Source organism: Ambystoma mexicanum, chromosome 5q, assembly GCF_040938575.1.
Source record: "Ambystoma mexicanum isolate Mex_15411 chromosome 5q, UKY_AmexF1_1, whole genome shotgun sequence".
In the NCBI taxonomy this organism is placed as follows: Eukaryota; Metazoa; Chordata; class Amphibia; order Caudata; family Ambystomatidae; genus Ambystoma; species Ambystoma mexicanum.
In genome coordinates, this window is record NC_090933.1 from 1,122,581,742 (window position 1) to 1,122,596,497 (window position 14,756).

A 14,756-nucleotide genomic window follows, 5' to 3' on the forward strand; every position below is an offset into this window, starting at 1 on the left:
CAAACGAATCACATTTCAACTCCTTATATGTTTGCCGCTATCAGGTTTCTTGCGCGATGAAAGGTTTGCCGCAAATTCGCATTTGGCTCAATTTCAACGTGTGTAAAACAGCTATTATTTGCATCTGACCTCAGAATTCCGTTTTCAATCTGCTAGTTGTTCAATCATCATTGCTAGTGTTTATCTGGAACTATACAAAGTGGCTCCCACTAGTTTGGAATCCAATTTAGTGATTTAAATCAATTTTACAGTGTTTTTCCCATTGATTACAAGCCACATTCAAAAGCATTTTACCTGTTTTGAAAATCATCCCTGTTTCTATCTATGCTTGCTGGGGGGAATTGGGATTGAAACTGCATTTGTTAAGTGTTTATTCCTGAAACCTATGTGCTCTTCTTCTTCTGCAATTTGGAGACACGATGCATGCATCACCCTCCGACCCAATGACATCCACTAGGCACTAATCACTAACGGATAGAATGGTCTGCCCCAAGGACAATACAACACCCATTTTTTGTTCCTTCCCCAGACTTGTGGCTTCATTCATTGACGCTGCCACACCCTGGCCTCACATCGTGCCCAGGCTACTAAGTGGGATTCCTGTTACTCCCACGCCCTTAAGCCATGTATTTACAACACCACTTGACCAATGACCCCCTACAGAAGCTGAGGGATCAGTCCACGAAGATTTACTGCTACATTTCTCTGACGGTAAGCTTCCAATCATTGCACTATTTGGATGCAATGTCTGCATAGACTAAGCTACTAATAAGTTCCTTTAAATTATGAAGTAACACACAACTGAGATCACACATCTCCATGACAGCCTTTTTCAATTTCCATTATGCTCTGACAGATACCACACGAACAGAGAGAACCCCTCGCCCCAATCCTGAAGAAGGCCACCACACCAACAAGCTCCAATCAATTGTTATTGTTGGCCGAAACACTACAGTGTCGATCTATGATACAACGTCTTGTCTCACTTTTTTGTTTCACATGTTATTGTGTGTTATGTTTTGAGACCCATTGACCATTAGTTGTCCTGGGTAGCACCCATTCATCTTTTGTCACAAAAAATGTATGATGTATAAAAGAGATTGTGTATATATGTGAGGAAATGTCCTCAATATTTTAGAGGAAGGTACTTAGCAGTACCCCCACACTGTGAAAGTGAAAAAACTGTCAGTTTCTGTGCTTGGTTTGTTGCAAAAAGAATGTACTTAAACAAAATAGTTTACTAATCCTTCCTTTACTGCTTATATCCTCTTTGCTCCAGTACCTCATTAATAATCCATTATATTACCCTACCTTCTTCCTCCTCATCACAGTACTCCATTACCCCACAGCTCTCTTACTCAACCCCATTTATAATCTGATGCATTTCCCCCACCTCCCTATTCCTTGTTACAGTACTGCATTAATAATCTGTTGCATTACCCCTACCTCCCACTTCCAGATTCCAGTATAATAGTATTCCAGGAGCATGCTATTAAGATAGCTCATCGGGTAGACCGCTCATGCTGTGATCTATGTTTGTTCTGCAGGTAGCAGGTAAAATTCCCTGCGCCTTGAAACACTTGTGTATAGGCACATAATAAATAACAATCAATCAATCAAGGTTGCCTCAGGCTTTTTTCCTTCTGCAGTTTGATAAAATGAGTACTCATTTCGGTTGCCAGTCAATTCGTCGAAAAAAATTGGTCGACCAGACAAATGGTCGAATCAAATTGGTCGAAAACCATTTCGTCGAATTTTTTTTTTTTCTATTTTAACCCTTTTTTTTTTTTTTTGGGGGGTACCCCCCCAACCCCCTTTTTTTCTCTAAAAACCCATTTTTTAACAAAACGAAAACCCAAAAAATAAATATATAAATAAAATTTTTTTTTCGACGAAATGGTTTTCGACCAAATTGCGTCGACCAAATTGCAGTCGACCAGTTTTTTTTCGACGAGTTGACTGGACACCCTCATTTCAATTGGGTACGCAATTTATGTATGTGTGTTCTATGCAAAGCACTTTGGATAAAAGCACTAGATAAATAACAAGTTATTATTCTTACATTACATTACTCCTATATCCGTCGTCCTCGTCCCATTACCCCATTAATAATCCACTACATTAACTCCACCTCACAAAATGCCCCTGACCTTGCATTGTTCATTGGACATGAACGCTGGGATACACACTTTGAAAGGGAAACCGTGTTTCCCTTTGACAGTTCAAGCCAGTTCAGGCGTGTTTCCTCAGCTGCTTGGTGTTTTCACTTGGCTGGCTGATGGCTTGGCCAAAATGTGTGGGACGTTATGGACGAGCTGCCTCTGGGATTTAGGAGCCATACTATTATCTGCTCTATTGTTCCCCGTCACCAAACTTTTTTACAGTTTGCATAGAACATTGAAATGGCTTAAGGCTGCAGTTTAGTTACAAACTTGTGTTCTTTTAAAACACGTAAAACACTCTGAAATGGCATGTAAGTCAAATGTAAACACATATAAATTGCAATTGGACCTTACTCAGGCACTGCAGCCAATCAGCAAGCTCAGAACCCAGACTTTAATAGCAGGAGGCTAGTTTGTGTTTAAAGCTTTCGGTTGCACCACACATACCTCTCTGTCACCACCTCCTCCCCTATTTTAAGAAGTCACTAAGCTTCCATTCCTCCATCTCCTGTGCCTCTGTCTGCTTCCTCTTTCTCCTTTTATGGAGGGCGTGCTTTATGTCTTCTTTGCGCTCCTGGCATGTCTTGCTTGGAGCACGAACCCGTTACTCAAAAAACGAAGCATCAACCGACATCAAGAGGATCGGGAGCCGATATAATGTAACTGGTTCTTGGATAGTGCAAATTATGCCTTTTGTAGCTTGCTTCTTCAAGAAAGGGGGCTCCGTGGAGGTTAGCGGGAGCAGGCGGAGAGGCAATTTGCAAATTCTGATGTGTTGATGTGTGCAGATTCAGAGTCACCCACGGTCCGTGTGCGAGCAAGATTCTAGGTGAGCTGAGTTGGGATGCGTGCAGTTTTTACCGCCATGTTGGCTCAGGTGGAATGCTCTGTTGGATATTAAACAGATTCACCCTACGGACATGGGTATGAAAGGGGAGGTGATTTGGTGGATTGCTAGAACTGAGTGGGGCGTTGTGGGATGCTATATGAGTAGCAGGGATGTTGCTGGGTCTGTTTTAGCTGTTTGATGTATGGAGTGTAAAAAAGAACAGGGAGTAATGGTGATCATGATGAGTTCTCTGATTCCAAGTCTAACGTGGCAGGGTTCTTGTGACCATGTAAAGTTCAGCTGCTCACAGGTTCCTCACTGAGCCCTTGTGGTGTTCATAAATGCGTGTGTTCTCTTAACATAGATGCAAGAGCGGTCCAGTTGAGAGTAGACAGTGTCAGGATGTTCCCGTTTGTTTCTTTTTCCCCCTTTGGGCTAGCTCGAGTTCCTTATTTTGATGGGGGTTCATGACGTGTGACCTGTGGAAGAGATGTCCATGGTGGTCTGCTAGCCTAGTCACACAGTGGTCTGTCTTGTTGCCCGACATGCTGAGTCAGCAGTAGCAATATCTTCATGTTTGTCTATTCTTGTTGACCTAGTGCTGATAATGCTCTCCCAGCTGGTCCTACTGTGTGGAAAAACTGCTGCAGGCCATTCTTGTTGCTGTGGCGGGTGCGAGCTTAATTCAGCTGGTGCTGCACTGTGCAGTGGCACTGCATTTATGGAGCAACTGGGGTGGCAGAGAAATAATTGGGTCTGGAACAGGGATAGGCATAGACTTGTCCATGTGACTGTGCAATTCAAAATGCTGTGTCTGCTTTTAAATGACGTTTAGAGATTTCATTTTGTTTTATTGGAATATGAAATAGTGTAGAAGCCCATGTACAGGGGCCAAAGTGCAGGTTAACATTAACACAGTTGGACCACTATATATCCTAAGGCAACAGCTCCCTCTAGCGGTGACAACAGGAAAAGCTATTGCATTGGACAAACATACAGGGACAAACATGAACCTGGCCTTTTATTATATGGTTGGATTAGATGTTATGTTCATGTATACTGCAAACGTCTATCACCTGGTGTCTATATTGCTGGGATAACAGCAATGCCGTATATGATGAGAAACATGCAAGAACTTAAATGAATGCATAATATCATTAGGTTGGGAAAGGCAAAAGTATTACATCAACATGACTGAAGTGCTACCTTACAGCTATGACTGTTGTTTCTCCTTTAGTCTGTCCTGGAGTACTTGACAGCAATGGTCCACCTTGGATATCCATCAGCATTATTTAGCCTGCACACCGAGATGGTATGCGAAAATCTCTTCTACTGAATTCTTAAAGCAGACAGGATGCAAGGTCACGTTTCTGCTCTCTGCTGCAAGCTTACATCCAGACTGCAGGGGGAAACCAATCGGGTGAGGTTTAAGGCCAGCGAAATAAACAGCTATTTCAAGCCCTCTGTCCATCAATCCATCATCCCCGGCCATAATCACCCACGGGGTATTTTTAATGGCCACCAGGGCTGTCTGTAAAAAAAGCAATGGCACTGCACGTACCGACAGGAGCAGCGAATCCATCGAGGGAGTAAACGGTTCAGCGGTCAATAGGGGCGCAGGGGGTGGGGGCATTTGACATGAGAAGCTTCCACGCATGAAAGGTAACATCTTCGCTTCTTCATAGCTGAGCATGCAGCGATCATATCCACACAGACCGCCACGTGCTGCGACTTGCCAAGCATGACAAAACACGACGCACCTCATCAACCACACTGCGCCAACACACTTTTGTCATCATTAGCTGGTATGGGCTGGGGTTTCAAGAAACGATAGGCAGTGACAAGACTCGTGACTACGGGTAACCAGAAGGTGGATTGCGGAATTTTGCGTGTCGTATGCGATTATTTATGCTGAAATGTTTTTGACTATAACAAGTGGGTTCTTTAAATTAGGACATTTGTTTAGGGGTGGGACTGGCTGGAGGTCAGGGGCAAGGCAGGAGCGGCACCCATCACAATAGGATGGAGGCGCAACAGCCAGTGAGGGTTCAATGTTGTTAGATCGCCAGGCTTTTTTGGCTGAAAAAACTATTTTTGTTTGAGTGGTTTCCCGCAATCCCCTTTCCATATTATCTAATCTCTATTCCTCACCCCTGCACATATTTTTCAATTCGTTTTTTTGGGCGAACATTTTTGGCAAAAAACCCAGTGGAAACAAAGCCTGCCGATGTAACAACGTCGTAGGGCAGTGAGAGTGGCGCTCATTTATAGCACTGGTAGTTCAGACAAGAAATCGTCTGCACGTAGAGGAGGGATGCTGCACTGGAAGCTTTCCCAAGGACCTCTCAATGCTCACGCTGTCTTTCTGCCAAGCCTTGTCCCAGTCTGTAACACAAAGTGAGGGGGGCGGGCCCAACAAATATGTTACGGGCCTTCTGCAATTCCAGACGAATAGATATCTACGCAGGCCTTTGGGCCAGTGCTTTGCCCCATACCATCTGAAACCCACGCCTTGCAGGACTGGAGGGGAGCCTCGTTCTTATGCCATCGAGTGTGAAGTGTGTGAATAGAGGCACAGGTGTGTCTACTGATGTCCACACACATGCAAAGGGATGCAAATGTGAGGGGTGCTAGTGAACGGAGACTTTAGGGTTGTAGCAGAGGGGGGGCTCAAGATTGTGAGGGAGAGACTTCATATATTTCTCATTGTCTTTTTTAACATTCAAGAATTAAAAAGAAAATACATAAATACAAGTCCCTCTTCGTGCCCTTTGACTCCTTCCAGCTTTCGGAGCACGACATTGACACATTTTGAAGCAGATTTGCAATGTAGATTCTGCACTGTGCTTTCCATGTATCCACCCAAGTTTAATTTCTTTTCACACAGAAGTTGGAGACAAAACTCAACAGCTTCCTCAAAGTTGTTTCCACGGTTTCATACGTCATTGACAAGTTACCAGTTTGCCTTAAATGGAATACTTGACTCCTTCCACGTGACTAACAAGAATACAGACACCAAATAACAAGTTTGTATTATCTACCGACGTATTAAAAGAAATTAAGGCGTCCAAGCACTGCTCTTGGAACCCCTCCCCCCCCCCCGGAGCCTCCCATGCATAACAACATGCTAACATTTGTGCAGGCATGAAAGATTGTCGGCCTTAGGTACCTGTCTCTGGTTTTCTGTCTCCAGCCTGAGCCTGGCCTCCACGCATCTTCGGGTTTCCAGGAAGGCCTGCCGCTGTGCTCTGTCGGACAGGTAGCTGATGAAGATTCCCGCCGTGTTCATGCACATAAACAGGACTGCCTGAGCCACTATCTGAAACAGACAAGCAACGGTGGCCCTCGTCAGATAGTTCACGCAGTCACCTTGGCAAGAAGCATGGCACTCACATCCTGCAGCGCCGAGTAGTGAAATGAATGACAGGTGGGCAGGGTGGCCTGCTGGCTTTTCCTTTGCAGAGCCATTCAACCTAAGAGTGAGTACTCCCATAACTTCATCTGTGGTTCTGAAATATTTGCTCACGCATCGAGTCAAAACATGCATGCAGTGAATGGCATTTGTCTTGAAAGATATTGTTTTTGGTGTGACATGTGGTCCCTACTTGTAAGTGTGTTGAGAACAGCTGAGCTAATAAAGCCAAACTGAATTACTGTTACAGCAAGTCATGTTAAAGGATATTTATACCACACACTATCATCACCGCAGTGGTCCCCTGGCGCTCTGGAGGATCTGAAAGGAGAGATTTAGTAGGACTGAGCGGGAGGGAGAGCATAAGAGCTGTGATGTGCTGTTGGCAGCTTCAGTTTCGTTGACACTGTTTGCCGAGCTTAGGTGTTCTTTTTCGGTCGATGGCCATCATGTGCTGTTGTGCAGGGCTATGTGTGGTCTGTTTTGTTGTTGCAGTGTAGTGAACTGTGTGTGGTTTGTTGTGCTTTTAGAGGTATGCTTGTGTTTAGTCAGAGTTTGCGAGGTGTGTGCAGAGGGGTGAGATTTTTTAGTAGGGTTGGTTAGTGGCATCACTATCTCAATGAGACCCATGGTTATCTTCACAGTTCTGTCCAGATATGACGCAAGGCTAACTTTCACTATTCTATCTAGATGTGACGCAAACTAATCTTCACAATTCTGTCTAGATGTGGCGCAAGTTAAACTTCACAATTCTGTCTAGATGTGCAAGTTAATTTTCACAGTTCTACCTCGATGTGACACAAGCTAATCTCCACAATTCTGTCTAGATGTGACGTAGGCTAATCTTCACAATTCTGTCTAGATGTGGCAATTTATTGCAGAATTTACGATTTGTGTTATTCCCCATTATTGGGTCCAGTAGGACACCATTGGTGATAGGCAGCATTATAGGGATAATTCATTGATTTGTTTGGTGTGATTACAAATCATCAAAATATCACACATATCAAGGAAAACTGGATTAATGAAACAGTCAGACATAGCTGAAATTCCACATTTATTGTCCACACTCCTGTAAAAAAAAAAGATTGTTGTATACACAAAGAAAATAGATCTGCTTTTGTAAATGTAGGGGGTTACAATATCTGTGAAAAGGCTTCTGTCCCCACATTGCAAAATCATCTTGTCTATAAAGTCAGGTAGCCAGATGGGCTTTGCCAATGCTTGTGTTAAACATCCATCAAATGAGGCCAAGGCTAATTGTTTCATGGAGGATCATTTACAATGACACCTGAGAAATGCATGCATTTATTTTGCATGTAAAAGTGTGTCTGTTGGGGCATAGATATAAACGTGGAAGGATCATCAACTTTGTGCATGGGGGCAGTTACCCGTTTCTGTCCTGTGGTGCAGTGGTCAAAGCCCACAATGCAGTGGCCCCAACTTCCGGAACAACGAAACTCAATACTAACCTCTCCCACATCCACACATTCCCAAGCGCATATAGTATTATATAATAGATATTATTGACATTACTTTCCTTGTATGCAACTATCTTTCAGTTATGTTTGTAGCTTCTTAGAGACCAGGGAACCGCCCCCACATACCAAAAGAACTCAAAATGATTTCAAAAGAATATTATAATTTGGTGAAATGGAAAAGTTGAAATTTGAGCTCTGGTTTTGTGCCACGGGGCCTCATTACAATTTTGGTGACATTTTGGCATTAAATCTGCCGAAATGTCAGCACACAGATTTACAGTTACTGCCACTTTGACGTACGTACCGCCAGATTACAAATGTTGGTAGGTAGTGTTAGTCCCCATTTATTGGAATCAATAGCACTGCATCGGGATTTCAGCAGAATTACACATTTATGGCAGTAAAGTGGCAGATTTACCACCATTTTGTGGTTGAAGGTAAATCCTCCACTTCACTGCCGAAATTGTAATATAGCGGTGTGGTAATGCAGCGGTAATAGAGTTACCTCCATTTTACTGGCCGTTTTCACTGCATGTAATGAGGCCCACAGTTTGAAATTTGACAGCAGGCTACATCTCCTCCCATCACATCCCATCTTTAGTTTAATATTTAGACCAATGTAAAGAGGTGGGGAGCCTAGAGAATTAATTGGCAGAGCCAAGCCATAGCCACAGACAGGGAGCGCTAGCTTCACTCTAAGAACCAAACATGGCTGTCATGACAATAGACCCATATAGGGCTTCAAGCCTCCCCACAACACAAAACCCATATTGCGCACTCAGTTCACTCCAAGAAGCTGTGGTCGGGATACTACTCGAGGGGTCATGGCTGTTATTGTTCTCGCAAGATGCACTTTCTTGGAAAGTCATCTGCATTTTTCAATTCATGGAAGCAGATGGAACTGCAAGGTGTGTCCACCTGGGCTCTTGGGATGGAGAGCGAGTAAAAGTGATTTTTTTATTTTTATTTGTGCTTTCAAGGAAGCTACTTTGTGTGTTTATGTTTCTTTTTGTGTGACTGTGGTGATATGTTTGAGTGTATATGTGACTGTCTAAAGTATCCTGACATTGTGCTTGAAAAACAACGGCTAAAACTTAAGATATGGGAATTTGTATAATCTTTAAGAAAGAAGAGAAGGCTCTGGGTGTGTTATGAGCCGACTCAGTTGTATTAAAATAGTGTGCAGAGCCACGCTTACTAGTTACTACCTGATTATGAGTGTGTACTTCACAGCCCCAACCTGGGAGTCCCCTGATGCTGAGAACAGAACTTGTTCAAGTTCCTCTGTCTGGCGGTTAAACAGGGCGCGACGAGGCCACCATGCGACTTATATTTTCTAAGGAGCTCAGGTATATGCAGTGTAAGAGGGCGTAGGAAGTTCACCAGGATTTCAAGAGAAAGTGCTGCTCCCAGAAAGTATGCCAGTAAGCCTTTCAACCAAACAAAACAAAGAGTTGGGGTGCACTGGTAGGACCAGCAGCGAAATGGGCATGCACTCATAGATATTTCAACTAGAGGAAAAATGCTGCAAAATATTGATACCACAGATGCTGATGTATTGCAAACAAATATTTTGGGGGGCATCAATCCGTGGATTTGTACATCATCAAATCCAATTCTGAACATGTATTATATGCCAATAAACATGGGCACACAGCTACAGCTTGGTTTTGTATAAAAAAATAGAGAATTGTTAATATTCCACATCAAAATTTAGAAAATACAAACACACAGGAACACAAAACCGTGAAATAATCCATTGCATAAACATAAAGTCTAAATGTATCTGCAACGAGAAACAAGGAAGAAAATACACACATCATTTATCATATTCTGGGAATGTTGATGTGAAATTAGGCCGAGTGGATAGATCACACTTGAAAGGAAAGTTGGTGTAGATTAAAATTAGACACGACCCAGTGTGAGAGACACAAAGTGTGAGTGATCCACCTAGTAGTCAGATGTGATGCACGAAAAAGAGGGGAAAAGAAGGGAAAATTGAAACAGGTTATAGAGACCCTATTGAGTCAAAACAGTCATTTGCGATTAGGTCAAAACAAAACACTTCTGTTCAGTAATTGTCACCTGAAGGTTACACTTTGGACATTTACAAAAATGCAATTGCAATTTCAAAGTACAATGTTCAAAGTCTTGGCCCAATTGTCTTCTGGCTGGTGAATAGCTTAAAAGACCAGTCAATTTTCTGATGTGTGGCTTAAGGCCCTAATACTTTCATTTATAAATAGCATATCAATGTTAATGCATACATTTTTGGATTGGTAAATCCTTATTTGGTTTGCCAATGTTCCAGTTGCTAAATGGAATACCCCCATCGGTCTGCCAATGCGGGCAGGGGAGACTGAACTAAATGGCAGGTATGGTGCAAGATTGCTAGTTCACTAGTGGTGGTATCTAAGGAACCACCTATGTCCCCTTGCAGTGTCGCATTTCGGTGGCGGATTGGTCAGAGTGTACCACCTTGAAGCCTTTCAACAGCACTAGGTACTGCACATCAATGATATATCTTCCTGGCCTGGGAGGTCTGGGCATATGCCTACTATCACACTTCAAGTAAGTGAATCCGATTGCCCCGAGAAAGCTATTTCCAGGTCACATCACAAGATTGCAGTGCCTTTGCAATAGGGGAAAGGGCAATGCTGCTATGCACCACATTACCCCTGTCGCAAATGATAAATGACTATACATGTCTCTTACATGTCCCTTGTGCAGTTCATTGTCAGTGAAGAGATGCCCCGGTTTAACTATTTTCGTTACATGAGCATGGGATTTGCAATAGTACCTCAAAAGAAAAAAAAACACGTTCAAATGTTGGAAGCTGAATGCCTTGTGAAGGAATATCTACTTTGTCTTCCATGTTACTGAAACAGGCATCACCAATGCACTTCATATGGGGACCTTTCAGTGATAGCTTGCTCATTGGTTTCAGATTTGTGATTGATATTGACACGTCTGGACAAGCAGCTAAGGTATGGGTTTATGTATTATTGTCTTTCAGTTTGTATCCAGTGCTGGCCCTCCCCAGAGGGTGTAGGAGCATCTTACAAGGTTTAAAAGTGCGAGGGATGAGAAGTGAAACAGAAGTTACAACATGTTTTCAGGATAGGAGTATAGAAAGCTGAAGCATTCATTAGGTGTAGGGAAAGAGGTATATTTACAGGCTTTTTCAAAAAGTGAGGATGGAGGATGTAGTTTGTACGCAAAGTGGTAGGGCAGTCGAGGTACTGCATGCCCGCTGGGTTCATTCGTGTGTTTGTGTGCATCATAGTTTGCAGAGTGCAATGTATAGAAGATGCTGGATAGTTTGGTGTTTGTCTGGGTGATGGATTTCTGTTTATTGGGAAAGTAGGATGGGGGTGTGAGGTGGATGGCTTTGAATACAATGCAGAGTCCTACGAAGGCAATTACCTGAGGTATGGGGAGCCCGTGAGGCTGGACGAGAGTTGGGGTGATGTATGAGTGTTTGGGTAGGGGAGGAGGTTGAGTCTCAGAATTGCATTTTGTATGGTTTGCAGGGGGCAGTCCAGTGTGGACAGTGTTACAAAAGTCCAGCTTGTAAAGAAGCAGTGCTTGGACTGCGATGTAGAAGTGGTCAGGAGGAATCATGTCTCTTATCTTGCAGAGGAGGTGCAGTTGCAAGTTGCATGTTTTGGTGATGCAGTTATGTGGTGTGTGAAGGAAAGGTGGGGGTCGATGGTGAAACCTAGGAATTTGAAAGGAGTGGAGAGGGATATGTGTGGGTTGTGCATGGCAAATTCTTTGATCCAAGGGTTGATGCTGGGTTTGTGCCCGGCGGGTAGGCTGTTGAGAAGGTACTCCCGTTTGGAAGGATTCAGTTTGAGGAAGTGGATGGCCATCCAGGTGGTGATGATGGAGAGACAACTTTTGAGGGTGTTAAGTTTTGAGGGGTATACAATTTGGATGTATATTTAAGTGCTGTGCGTATATTGCTGCAAATTGATGTGTTTACTAAAGGCTTGTCTGAGCGATTCCACCTATAGATTAAATCTGTGATAAAATGGATTTGATGGTGGGGCAGTGGCTAATCCTCAACAACCACCGCTGGTCAAATATCGTTGTTGTCTAATGAATTGGCAACATCATGCATGTTCTATGGTTGGGGCAGGTTTTTCAATTTGTGGTAAGGTATGTACTGTGCAAATGACAGCCTGTGAGTGAATTGACTTCCATAGCCTAAAGATCAGCACCTGCTTCACCGAGACCTTGAGTAAGGGAAATGGTCTTCACCAATTCTGGGGTGCACTTGCAATTTACCCCATAGTGGCCGCCCTCTGTATTTCTATTTGCTCACTGAACAATACAATGCCATCACTAATTATTTTAACAGTCACATCCAAGCCTTAGTTAGTGCAATCTTCACTGCAAGATGGTGGCAGCTCCTGTCAGATGAAAGTTGTGTCATACAGCCACCTGAGCTCACCATCAAGTATATCAGCCAACACGGTGTATTCATCAGTGAGGTACCACCACATTTATCGCTGTTAGCACTCAACGTGTCCAGAATGTTAAGGGTTAATGATCTAACTGTGTGGTAGAACCAGCCCAGCTGGTAAGGCGTGTGCTCTCAACATGGCATGCGGATCCATGCGTAACCTCACTGAAAGAAAACACTGAATACCTCCCGGAGAAAATGTAATTTCTCAATTGACATTTAGAAATTAAAGTGTCTGCTCTTCAGCAAATGAAGGGTGCTCTACGAGACCAATTACAGCACATGTGGTGGACAGGAATTCTGAGAGCCCAGCAGAATGAGACATCCAGATGGTGATGGTGGAGCGACAGCTTTTGAGTTTGTGGAGTTGTGAGGGGAATGAGATTTGGAAGTATATCTGAGCGTCATGTGTGTCTCAATGCAAATGGTTGTTGTGTTTGCTAAGGGCCTCGTCTTCATTTTCCTCATCCAATCCTTCATGTTCCTCTTCCTAGAACCTTTGCATCTAAGTATCCCTGTGTTGCCCCATCTGCTGCCTTTCCGTCTCTGCCTCTTCATGTTCCACCTGCTAACTCTTCATCTCCTCCTTTTATTGCTTTCATTGTCTTGCTGTCTTGTGGTAGTGTCTTGCTGTCTTGTGTTGCTGTTTTGCTTCATTGTCTCGCTCCCTTGTCTTGCTGCCCCTCGCCATGAGTCTCCTGCTGCACCCCCTTAATCACTCTCACCACCTACTCCAGTCCCAAAGCCATCATCTTCTCTACAAGGAACCCCACATGTCTTGCCACCGCCTCACCCATCATTTGAAGGGTCTCCTCCAATGACAGCATGCAACTGTTCTGCACCTTCACCCTTTCCACCTGCTCTTGCTGTTCCTGTCCATCGTTTGGCAGATCTCTACCTTTATGATCCTCAAGGAGATACACATCAATGACCCCGAATGAAGTGTCAGCTCAATCTCATTAGACTGTTATTCTATCACCACATGCACCCAACATCCATCACCTCCTCCTATTCCGAAAATGATATGCTCCGAAAGTGATCCTTTCTGTCATATCTTTATTCATGTTATCATGTCTGGGGGTTTAAAGGGGAATCTTTTAATTAGGCGGTTGACAAAGGATTTTTACAACAGGTTTCTTTTTTACTTTTTTCTCATTTCTTTCAGTAGAAGGGAGAATAATAAGGGAAAGGGTTTATTAAAAAGAAACTCACCAAGGTTTTCGCAATTGATTTTACAAAGGGTTTCTTTTTTTTTTCTCTTCTTTTTTCAGGCATTAGAAGAAAAGCTATGCGGAATGGATTCAAGAAACAAACAATGACAAAGGAGAAACTCGAAGAGGGAGTCAGACTTTAAGTAACTTCACAAAACATGCACGATATAAAAACACGGAACTATCAGGGAAATGAAATGTGAGAATGGATTCCAAAATATGCCGAAGTACACGCTCTCCCCTTCCCCCCACTAGTGTTGCTAAGCAACAATCCTCCGTCTAACAGCTAAGTACAGCCCAAAGATTGTCCGGATGTGAGCTGGGCCTTTAATATGGCCACCAAACCTCCCTACAGACTGGCCTAAACTCCCCAAAAGGATCTGTGGCTGTCATTGGCTCACACTAATTCGGGAGCAGGTCAAATTTTCGTGAAGTTCTCATAAGAGTGATTCCCAGGCCGCTAGTCCATCCCACAAGACCCTGCTGGTCTACTGTGCCCTCAACGCGCTATTTTATTTGATCTCTGAATTCTGCCAAGGCTCGAGTTATGCCAGATAGACTCACCAACAAGAAGCAAGAATGAACACTTTCTCAGAATCAGAGACATTGACAGTCATATTTTACATTTTCGATTTATTCTAACATCACCTTTAGATTACAAAATAGACTGCTATAAAAAAACACGGTGCCCTTTTCAGAAGTGTATTGTCCAGGTTAATAGCTCAAAGGTTAGTGCACATATCTGTCATGGTACATGCCTATACTTGGCCCATTCAAATCCTTGGCTCGTCTGACTCAGTCCGTTATCCTTCAAAGATGAAAACTGAGTTGCATTAAATTGGACAATAGTAACCAGTATTATTATGGCTCATAGAAGCAGGAGGACACCACCATGAAGCACTACATAGAAACCTTCTATTTTTCTTGTGTTTTCCTCGTATGTGTTCCTCACGGCTTACTGTTGCCAAATATGTATTTCATGGAAAGAAATGGACTCTCAATTTCTCAGCATCCGACCTATAGCATATACATTTTTTGTGTTTTCTATAGTCCCGTTCCTATAGTTTACTCTGTATCAGAACAACAAAACATCTTTCAAATGATGTTTGCCAACCACTCATTGGTGAGGCCTCGCACAAGAGCCATTGGTACATCTGGGCAAGCACACACCCCTTTTGCACTGAGCTACC

General features: G+C 43.3%; 1 protein-coding gene across 2 annotated transcripts in view; it reads right to left on the reverse strand.

Annotated features, from left to right (window-relative positions):
• The window catches only part of ADCY8 (adenylate cyclase 8), a 1,651,787-nt gene that overhangs the window by 1,262,162 nt on the left and 374,869 nt on the right, over positions 1 to 14,756 (reverse strand). For both annotated transcript variants that reach the window (XM_069621638.1, XM_069621637.1), the window contains exon 2: positions 6,161 to 6,310. In XM_069621638.1, coding sequence (XP_069477739.1) covers positions 6,161 to 6,310 — 150 coding nt within the window. The remainder of the gene's footprint in view (positions 1 to 6,160; positions 6,311 to 14,756) is intronic.